The 12,068-nt window shown below is 41.3% G+C and overlaps 1 protein-coding gene across 1 annotated transcript in view; it reads left to right on the top strand.

Moving 5' to 3' along the window:
* The window catches only part of LOC109884088 (cadherin-related family member 1-like), a 44,244-nt gene that overhangs the window by 21,511 nt on the left and 10,665 nt on the right, over positions 1-12,068 (top strand). The window contains exons 10-15 of the mRNA XM_031804549.1: positions 2,049-2,127; positions 2,633-2,733; positions 3,455-3,661; positions 6,689-6,841; positions 7,216-7,380; positions 10,356-10,423. Of these exons, the coding sequence (XP_031660409.1) occupies positions 2,049-2,127; positions 2,633-2,733; positions 3,455-3,661; positions 6,689-6,841; positions 7,216-7,380; positions 10,356-10,423 (773 nt within the window). The remainder of the gene's footprint in view (positions 1-2,048; positions 2,128-2,632; positions 2,734-3,454; positions 3,662-6,688; positions 6,842-7,215; positions 7,381-10,355; positions 10,424-12,068) is intronic.

Below are 12,068 nucleotides of genomic sequence, written 5' to 3'. Positions count from 1 at the left end.
TTACTTTGACTACGTCTACGAGGTCTCACTTCCTGTAAGTACAACACAACCTCCTTACTTTGACTACGTCTACGAGGTCTCACTTCCTGTAAGTACAACACAACCTCCTTACTTTGGCTACATCTACGAGGTCTCACTTCCTGTAAGTACAACACAACCTCCTTACTTTGACTACGTCTACGAGGTCTCACTTCCTGTAAGTACAACACAACCTCCTTACTTTGGCTACATCTACGAGGTCTCACTTCCTGTAAGTACAACACAACCTCCTTACTTTGGCTACGTCTACGAGGTCTCACTTCCTGTAAACACATCGTAACCTGATGATCCTCTGGTCTTTAACACAGAACCCTGTTATAGAAAAGCTATAAACAATTTCTTTAGAGAACCTTTTTCAAGTCATTTCTTTATAATCAATACATCGTATTTGAATTGTTTTTTTGAACAACATCTTGCCATATTAACATACGCTACATGACCAAAAATATGTGGACACCTGCTCGTCGAAAATCTCATTCCAAAATCATGGGTATTAATATGGAGTTGGTCCCCCTTTTGCTGCTATAACAGCTTCCACTCTTCTGGGAAGGCTTTTCCACTAGATGTTGGAACATTGCTGCTATAACAGCCTCCACTCTTCTGGGAAGGCTTTTCCACTAGATGTTGGAACATTGCTGCTATAACAGCCTCCACTCTTCTGGGAAGGCTTTCCACTAGATGTTGGAACATTGCTGCTATAACAGCCTCCACTCTTCTGGGAAGGCTTTCCACTAGATGTTGGAACATTGCTGCTATAACAGCCTCCACTCTTCTGGGAAGGCTTTCCACTAGATGTTGGAACATTGCTGCTATAACAGCCTCCACTCTTCTAGAAAGGCTTTTCCACTAGATGTTGGAACATTGCTGTGGGGATTTGCTTCCATTCAGCCACAAGAGCATTAGTGAGGTCGGGCACTGATGTTGGCGATTAGGCCTGGCTCGCAATCGGTGTGCCAATTCATCCCAAAGCTGTTCGATGGGGTTGAGGTCAGGGTTCTGTGCAGGCCAGTAAAGTTCTTCCACACCGATGTCAACAACACATTTCTGTATGTACCTCGCTTTGTGCACAGGGGCATTTTCATGCTAACACAGGAAAGGGCCTTCCCCAAACCGTTGCCACAAAGTTGGGAGTTCAGAATCGTGTTGAATGTCATTATATGCTGTAGTGTTAAGATTTTTCTTCACTGGATCTAAGAGGCCCGAACCATGAAAAACAGCCCCAGATCATTATTCCTCCTCCACCAAACATTACAGTTGGCACTATGCATTCGGGCAGGTAACGTTCTCTTGGAATCTGCCAAACCCAGATTTTGTCCATCAGACTGCCAGATGGTGAAGCGTGATTCATCTCTCCAGAGAACGTGTTTCCACTGCTCCAGAGTCCAATGGTGGCGAGCTTTACACCACTCGAGACGACGCTTGGCATTGCGCATGGTGATCTTAGGCTTGTGTGCGGCTGCTCGGCCATGGAAACCCATTTCACGAAGCTCCCGACGAACAGTTCTTGTGCTGATTATGTTGCTTCCAAAGGCAGTTTGCAACTCGGTAGTGAATGTTGTATTATATTGTTGTATAGTATTGTTACGCACTTCTGCGGTCCTGGTTCTGTGAGCTTGAGTGGCCTACCACTTAATGGCTGAGCCGTTGTTGCTCCTACATGTTGCTCCACTTCACAATAACAGCACTTACAGTTGACCGGGGGTCAGCTCTAGCAGGGCAGAAATTTCACGAACTGACTTGTTGGAAAGTTGACATCCTATGAAAGTGCCACATTGAAAGTCACTGAGCTCTTCACTACGGGTCATTCCATTGCCAATGTTTGTCTATGGAGATTGCATGGCTGTGTGCTCGATTTTATACACCTGTTCACAACGGGCGTGGCTGAAATAGCCGAATCCACTAATTTGAAGGGGTGTCCACATAGTTTTGTGTATATAGTGTATGTTCCAGTACTTTTTATAAAATATTTTCCAGGCCATTTCTTTATGATGTATAATTTGTATTTGCAGGGTTCTGAAATATCCACTGTGTTTGCCAAAGATGGAGACGAAGGAAACCCTAATTCTATTCATTACTCTATTACCAATGGTAAGTTGGTAACACACACACACACACACACACACACACACACACACACACACACACACACACACACACACACACACACACACACACACACACACACACACACACACACACACACACACGAAACCATACACACGCACGCACGCACACACACAGACACACACAGACACACACACGAACACACACACACGAACACATACACATGAACACATACACACACACACACACACGAACACATACACACACACACACACACACACACACACACACACACACACACACACACACACACACACACACACACACACACACACACACACACACACACACACACACACACACACACACACACACACACACACACACACACAAACACACACACGAACACACACACACAATACAAAGCTATTTCTTTACATACTGATAAACTGTGTGTTTGTCTACCGTTTGACAGATATTTGTGATTTCTGTATGAGTCATGATTCACATGCGTTCCTTTCTTCTGCAGGCAGTGAGGGTGTCTTCACCATCAATAGCACAAGTGGTTGTATCAGCCTAACAGCTTATCCAGTCACGCTGAGGAATGAATTATATGAAATACAAGTCAAAGTAATAAGCCTTTCCTTATCCGGTTATTACGTTGTTATTTCTAGGTTATTACATGGTTATCGCATATGTTTTATTGTCTAATCTCTTTTTATTTTTATTTATTTATTTCTCTCTCTCTCCTTCTCTCTCTCTCTCTCTCTCTCTCTCTCTCTCTCTTTCTGTCTCTCACCTCACTCTCTCTCTCTCTCTGTTTCTGTCTCTGTCTCTCCTTCTCTCTCTCTCTCCTTCTCTCTCTCTCTCTCTCTCTCTCTCTCTCTCTCTCTCTCTTTCTGTCTCTCACCTCACTCTCTCTCTCTCTCTCCTTCTCTCTCTCTCTCTCCTTCTCTCTCTCTCTCCTTCTCTCTCTCTCTCCTTCTCTCTCTCTCTCTCTCTCTCTCTCTTTCTGTCTCTCACCTCACTCTCTCTCTCTCTCTCTGTTTCTGTCTCTGTCTCTCCCCCCTCTCTCTCTGTCTGAGTCTCTGTCTCTTTCTCTCTCTGTGTCTCTCCCCTCTCTCCCTCCTCTCTGTCTCTCTCTGTCTCTGTTTCTCCTCTCTCTCTCTCTTTCTGTCTCTCACCTCACTCTCTCTCTGTTTCTGTCTCTGTCTCTGTCTCTCCCTCCTCTCTCTCTGTCTCTGTCTCTCTCTGTCTCTGTCTCTCTCTCTGTCTCTCTCCTCTGTCTCTCTATGTCTCTGTCTCTGTCTCTCTCTCTGTCTCTCTCTCTGTCTCTCTCTCTGTCTCTCAGGCCACTGAGCTGGGGCCGAGTGAGGAGCTGTTGGACTACTATACCATGACTGTGGTGACGGTTCGAGTGGTGGACCTCAACAACCACCCTCCTACCTTCTACGGAGAGAACGGGCCCCAGAGCCAGTTCGAGGTGACCATGTATGAGCACCCTCCAGAGGGGGAGATCCTCAGGGGGCTGAAGATAACAGTCAACGACTCTGATCAGGTACTGGAAGGCAGGCTCTGTATCCCAAATCGCACCATATTCCCTATATAGTGCACTACTTTTGACTAGGGTCCTATATTATATCACCCCATTACCCTATCACACTATATCACCCCATTACCCTATCACACTATAATCACACTATATCACCCCATTACCCTATCACACTATAATCACACTATATCACCCCATTACCCTATCACACTATATCACCCCATTACCCTATCACACTATATCACCCCATTACCCTATCACACTATAATCACACTATATCACCCCATTACCCTATCACACTATATCACCCCATTACCCTATCACACTATATCACCCCATTACCCTATCACACTATATCACCCATTACCCTATCACACTATTTCACCACATTACCCCATCACACTATATCACCCCATTACCCTATCACACTATATCACACTATATCACCCATTACCCTATCACACTATATCACACTATATCACCCCATTACCATATCACACTATATCACCCCATTACCCTATCACACTATATCACCCCATTACCCTATCACACTATATCACCCATTACCCTATCACACTATTTCACCACATTACCCTATCACACTATATCACCCCATTACCCTATCACACTATATCACACTATATCACCCCATTACCCTATCACACTATATCACCCCATTACCCTATCACACTATATCACACTATATCACCCCATTACACTATCACACTATATCACCCATTACCCTATCACACTATATCACCCCATTACCCTATCACACTATATCACACTATATCACCCCATTACCCTATCACACTATTTCACCACATTACCCTATCACACTATATCACCCCATTACCCTATCACACTATATCACACTATATCACCCCATTACCCTATCACACTATATCACCCCATTACCCTATCACACTATATCACCCATACCCTATCACACTATATCACCCCATTACCCTATCACACTATATCACCCCATTACCCTATCACACTATATTACCCTGTCACACTATATCACCTCATTACCCTATCACACTATATCACCCTATCACACTATATCACCCCATTACCCTATCACACTATATCACCCCATTACCCTATCACACTATATCACCCCATTACCCTATCACACTATATCACCCCATTACCCTAGCACACTATATCACCCCATTACCCTAGCACACTATATCACACTATATCACCCCATTACCCTATCACACTATATCACCCCATTACCCTAGCACACTATATCACCCATTACCCTATCACACTATATCACCCATTACCCTATCACACTATATCACCCCATTACCCTATCACACTATATCACCCCATTACCCTATCACACTATATCACCCCATTACCCTATCACACTATATCACCCCATTACCCTATCACACTATATCACACTATATCACCCCATTACCCTATCACACTATATCACCCAATTACCCTATCACACTATATCACCCATTACCCTATCACACTATATCACCCATTACCCTATCACACTATATCACCCCATTACCCTATCACACTATATCACCCCATTACCCTATCACACTATATCACCCATTACCATATCACAATATATCACCCCGTTACCCTATCACACTATATCACCCCATTACCCTATCACTCTATATCACCCATTACCCTATCACACTATATCACCCCATTACCCCATTACCCTATCACACTATATCACCCCATTACCCTATCACACTATATCACACTATATCACCCCATTACCCTATCACACTATATCACCCAATTACCATATCACACTATATCACCCATTACCCTATCACACTATATCACCCATTACCCTATCACACTATATCACCCCATTACCCTATCACACTATATCACCCCATTACCCTATCACACTATATCACCCATTACCATATCACAATATATCACCCCGTTACCCTATCACACTATATCACCCCATTACCCTATCACTCTATATCACCCATTACCCTATCACACTATATCACCCCATTACCCCATTACCCTATCACACTATATCACCCCATTACCCTATCACACTATATCACCTCCATTACCCTATCACACTATATCACCCCATTACCCTATCACACTATATCACCCCATTACCCTATCACACTATATCACACTATATCACCCCATTACCCTATCACACTATATCACCCATTACCCTATCACACTATATCACACTATATCACCCCATTACCCTATCACACTATATCACCCCATTACCCTATCACACTATATCACCCATTACCCTATCACACTATATCACACTATATCACCCATTACCCTGTCACACTATATCACCCCATTACCCTATCACACTGTATCACCCCATTACCCTATCACACTATATCACACTATATCACACCATTACCCTATCACACTATATCACCCATTACCCTATCACACTATATCACACTATATTACACTATATCACCCCATTCCTGATTTATTTCCCCTCTTACTCTCATGGAAACCACTGTGATAGCCCTATAGTGTGTGTCCTAAAAACGTGTGGATCCCTAACCTCTGACCTCTTGACTGATACTAAGGTGTTGATATATCCAACCATGACTATGGTTTCATTCATGTTTGCTGGTTGATTTTACTGAAGGCCCTAACATTTATTTATTTTATTTTTCAAATCTAGATTTCATAAAGGATTCTTTATCCATCTGAAACAGTATGTTGACAGTATGTCACATTACGTAACCCCATTTCAGAAATAAATATCATAATCCCTTATTCAGCGAATCATTATCATTATGTCGATGTTCCCAGAAAACAGGATTTTAGCAGATTTCCTTGTCTGCGTTTTTTAAAATATGTTGTTTTTTACATGACATAATATTTTCTACTTGTATCCATTGACAGTTTTCTCCCTCAGCCCATAGGCTAAATTAAAGTGACTGTTATCAGACAGAGGTCAAAAGATTCTGGTATTTGCCATGAATATTGTCATCAACGGCAGCCTCATGTAGGTGTGTTTTTTTTCTCTGACAGGGTGCGAATGCTAAATTTAAACTGAGGTTGGTGGGGCCTGGTCACGTACTCAGAGTGGTGCCCCAGACGGTCCTCAATGAAGCACAGGTCACCGTCATCGTTGAAGACTCTGCTGCCATCGATTACGAAAAAGGCAAATCCTTAACATACAAGGTATTTCAGACTGTCTTCAGCTGCACTTATGACAGACTGGGATATCGAATATTTGCTCCTAGGAGGGACACTGTAAAATGCATTTGGTTGAACTTTAAAAAATAAAATGGTGCAGAAATTTCCATGGTAAATTATAATGGTTATTATACAGTAATAACCTATGAGTTGCTTAATATAATATAAGAATAATTGTGACTTAAGTGACCTACAGTACTGCTTGCATATATTTCTTATGTTTGGTCCCAGAGGGAATCCAACCATGTTCATTCCATAATATATATTTTGTTACTTTAGTACAACAGCAGAAATAGCACTGAGTATTTGATAGATTTGACATGTTTTTTCTCCCCCCCCCCCCCCCCCCCCCCCCTCAGTTACTAGCGGTGGAGATTGACACCCCTGAGAGGTTCAGTGCGACGGCTGATATTGTGATTCATCTTTTGGACACCAATGACAACACTCCCAGATTCACCTCAGAGTATTACATCGCACGTATCCCGGAAAACTCCCCCGGAGGCTCCAACGTTGTGTCTGTCACCGTGAGTACATCTGGATTATTCAACTCTACTCGAAGGCCACTGCCAGCTAAATATGGTTACGTAATCCCCCAACAATAATCCACTGATAGATAAATATTAATGGTTAAGGTTAATTGGAAACTGAAAGGAAGCAGAGGTTTTTTCAGGCTTGTAGGAATTCCACAAAATTTGATATTTTTTTCGCCAGGAGAGAGAGAACTAACACCTGTATGATTGACCTGCAAGCATAGTGTCACTGAATGTTGATATCAATTGGTAGAGATAAACTACTTTCTCCGTACAATACTCAACTAACTGTCTTAAGATGAATACACTTCACTATAAGTCGCTCTAGATAAGATCCTCTGCTAAATGACTAAAATGTAAACAGAAACTGTGTAACCAGATTCATTCCCGAAAGAAGTAGAAAGTAGTATTGAAACAACGATGATAACAATGTTGAAATAAAGGTCATATTGGACTATTATTTATTTTGACATGAATCTGCTTCCATAGCAGTATTATTATATATACTGGGATATTCCTACTAGTAAATGTTTAGCAGGAATTACAGTTTGGTGAGATGGAAACAATCCCGTTAGGGTTTATCATATTGACCTTTACCCTGTGATGTCCTTGTGTGGCCGTGTGCTACTCACCCCCAGGGAATTGGATAGAGCTGAGTAGACAGCCCCTGCTGGGGTGAAATCTCCCTCACATCGTGTTTGACCTTATCCGCACACTGTTCCAATCAACTAATGGATAGTCATTGTATGACCTTCTCAGGAGATGAGTCCCAACTCAACAATATTGTCCACAAAAATGTGTCCTCTATGTTCCGTTCCAGTATTCTACCAGTATTCTAACTTCTATTGTATCCTCTATGTTCCGTTCCAGTATTCTACCAGCATTCTACCAGTATTCTAACTTCTACTGTATCCTCTATGTTCCGTTCCAGTATTCTACCAGCATTCTACCAGTATTTTAACTTCTACTGTATCCTCTATGTTCCGTTCCAGTATTCTACCAGTATTCTAACTTCTATTGTATCCTCTATGTTCCGTTCCAGTATTCTACCAGTATTCTAACTTCTACTGTATCCTCTATGTTCCGTTCCAGTATTCTACCAGCATTCTACCAGTATTCTAACTTCTACTGTATCCTCTATGTTCCGTTCCTGTATTCTACCAGCATTCTAACTTCTACTGTATCCTTTATGTTCCGTTTCAGTATTCTACCAGCATTCTAGCTTCTACTGTATCCTCTATGTTCCGTTCCAGTATTCTATCAGCATTCTAACTTCTACTGTATTCTCTATGTTCCGTTCCAGTATTCTACAAGCATTCTAACTTCTATTGTATCCTCTATGTTCCGTTCCAGTATTCTACCAGCATTCTAACTTCTACTGTATCCTCTATGTTCCGTTCCAGTATTCTACCAGCATTCTACCAGCATTCTAACTTCTACTGCATCCTCTATGTTCCGTTCCAGTATTCTACCAGCATTCTAACTTCTATTGTATCCTCTATGTTCCGTTCCAGTATTCTACCAGCATTCTAACTTCTACTGTATCCTCTATGTTCCATTCCAGTATTCTACCAGCATTCTACCAGTATTCTAACATCTACTGTATCCTCTATGTTCCGTTCCTGTATTCTACCAGCATTCTAACTTCTACTGTATCCTCTAAGTTCCGTTCCAGTATTCTACCAGCATTCTAACTTCTACTGTATCCTCTATGTTCTGTTCCAGTATTCTATCAGCATTCTAACTTCTACTGTATTCTCTATGTTCCGTTCCAGTATTCTACCATCATTCTAACTTCTACTGTATCCTCTATGTTCCGTTCCAGTATTCTACCAGTATTCTAACTTCTACTGTATCCTCTATGTTCCCTTCCTGTATTCTACCAGCATTCTAACTTCTACTGTATCCTCTATGTTCTGTTCCAGTATTCTACCAGCATTCTAACTTCTACTGTATCCTCTATGTTCCGTTTCAGTATTCTACCAGCATTCTAACTTCTACTGTATCCTCTATGTTCCGTTTCAGTATTCTACCAGCATTCTAACTTCTACTGTATCCTCTATATTCCGTTCTAAATTCTCTCCTCTAGTCTACTCTATGTTCCGTTCCAGTATTTTATCAGCATTCTAAATTCTCTCCTCTACTCTACTCTATGTTCCGTTCCAGTGTTCTATCAGCATTCTAAATTCTCTCCTCTTGTCTACTCTATGTTCCGTTCCAGTGTTCTATCAGCATTCTAAATTCTCTCCTCTAGTCTACTCTATGTTCCGTTCCAGTGTTCTATCAGCATTCTAAATTCTCTCCTCTAGTCTACTCTATGTTCCGTTCCAGTGTTCTATCAGCATTCTAAATTCTCTCCTCTAGTCTACTCTATGTTCCGTTCCAGTGTTCTATCAGCATTCTAAATTCTCTCCTCTAGTCTACTCTATGTTCCGTTCCAGTGTTCTATCAGCATTCTAAATTCTCTCCTCTAGTCTACTCTATGTTCCGTTCCAGTGTTCTATCAGCATTCTAAATTCTCTCCTCTAGTCTACTCTATGTTCCGTTCCAGTGTTCTATCAGCATTCTAAATTCTCTCCTCTAGTCTACTCTATGTTCCGTTCCAGTGTTCTATCAGCATTCTAAATTCTCTCCTCTAGTCTACTCTATGTTCCGTTCCAGTGTTCTATCAGCATTCTAAATTCTCTCCTCTAGTCTACTCTATGTTCCGTTCCAGTGTTCTATCAGCATTCTAAATTCTCTCCTCTAGTCTACTCTATGTTCCGTTCCAGTGTTCTATCAGCATTCTAAATTCTCTCCTCTAGTCTACTCTATGTTCCGTTCCAGTGTTCTATCAGCATTCTAAATTCTCTCCTGTAGTCTACTCTATGTTCCGTTCCAGTGTTCTATCAGCATTCTAAATTCTCTCCTCTAGTCTACTCTAATTTCCATTCCAGTGTTCTAACTCCCTTTCCTTGGTTGCTTTCCAGGCCAATGATCCAGACTCTGGCCTTTGGGGTGAAGTCAAGTACTCCATCTATGGATCCAGATATGATTTGTAAGTGCAGTAGAGTCCTGCCAACACCAATGATTGTCGGACATGATGATCTGTGTAAAATCACTTCCTCGGTTGATGTGGAGCCAGTTGAATAGATCAAAATGGGCAAAAAAAATGATCACTTATACAATATCATTATTTGTAACATCTGTGGCTCTGCTGGTAGACTGTAGCTCCCCCCTTTCCCCTGTACCAGCTTCCTCTAAGATGGCAGCAAGATACTGACTGGTTAATCTCGTAATTGGATTGTAGGGTAAGAAATAGCCTGCCAGGCTTGGATGCCCCATGTAGAGAGGGCCAATTAACATGCAATGTGACAGCTGGAGCTCTGCTATGGAAAGCAAGGCAGGCAGTACATTGAAAAAAAACAAGTGTCAATTTATCTTCCAGTTTTGCTAGCCGTCTTGACACGGGAAGTCTAATTCTAAACTTGTTAAAGTTAACAGGTTGCTTTGTATTTGTTAATTTTCACAGGGAATACGTTGTGAAAGGAAAATGATTGAAAATGGCTGAATATGTGCCACTTTAAACAACATTGGACATACAAAATGTGTACTGGACAAATAATTACCTTTGTGGATAATACAGAAAACTTTATCCAGCCTCTGGACCACAGTGTAACGGCGTTCGTCTGTTGAAGGAGAGTTGGACCGAAATGCAGCGTGGTGGTTACTCATGTCTTTTAATGAAGAATAGCGATACATGAAATAACTATAATACAAAAAACAACAAACTAAACGTGAAAACCTTTACAGCCTGTCTGGTGCTAACTAACACAAAGACAGGAACAATCACCCACGAAAGACAAAGCGACACTCAAGCTACCTAAATACGGTTCCCAATCAGAGGCAACGAGAATCACCTGACAGCTGATTGAGAACCGCCTCAGGCAGCCAAGCCTATACAACACCCCTAATCAGCCGCGATCCCAAATACTACAACCCAATACGAAATACAATAACATAAACCCCTGTCACACCCTGGCCTGACCAAATATATAACGAAAACACAAAATACAATGACCAAGGCGTGACACACAGGACTTTCTTGACATATTTTTACCACAAGTTTTAATCCAAGATTAAACTGTAACTGTCAATATACTACCAATATACTTCTAATATACTGCCAATATACTTCTAATATACTGCCAATATACTGCTAATATACTGCCAATATAGTGCCATACTGTCAATATACTGCCAATATACTGCTAATATACTGCCATACTGTCAATATACTACCAATATACTTCTAATATACTGCCAATATGCTGCCATACTGTCAATATACTGTCAATATACTGCCAATATACTGCTAATATACTGCCAATATAGTGCCACACTGTCAATATACTGCCATACTGTCAATATACTGTCAATATACTACCAATATACTTCTAATATACTGCCAATATACTGCCATACTGTCAATATACTGCCAATATACTGCTAATATACTGCCAATATACTGCCATACTGTCAATATACTGCTAATATACTGCCAGTATACTGCCAATATACTGCCAATATACTGCCAATATACTGCCATACTGTCAATATACTGCCAATATACTGCTAATATAGTGCCAATATACTGCCAATATACTGCCATACTGTCAATATACTGCCAATATGCTGCCAAT

This window comes from Oncorhynchus kisutch, linkage group LG25 (assembly GCF_002021735.2).
Source record: "Oncorhynchus kisutch isolate 150728-3 linkage group LG25, Okis_V2, whole genome shotgun sequence".
Classification (NCBI taxonomy): domain Eukaryota; kingdom Metazoa; phylum Chordata; class Actinopteri; order Salmoniformes; family Salmonidae; genus Oncorhynchus; species Oncorhynchus kisutch.
This window is presented reverse-complemented; position numbering and strand designations above follow the sequence as displayed.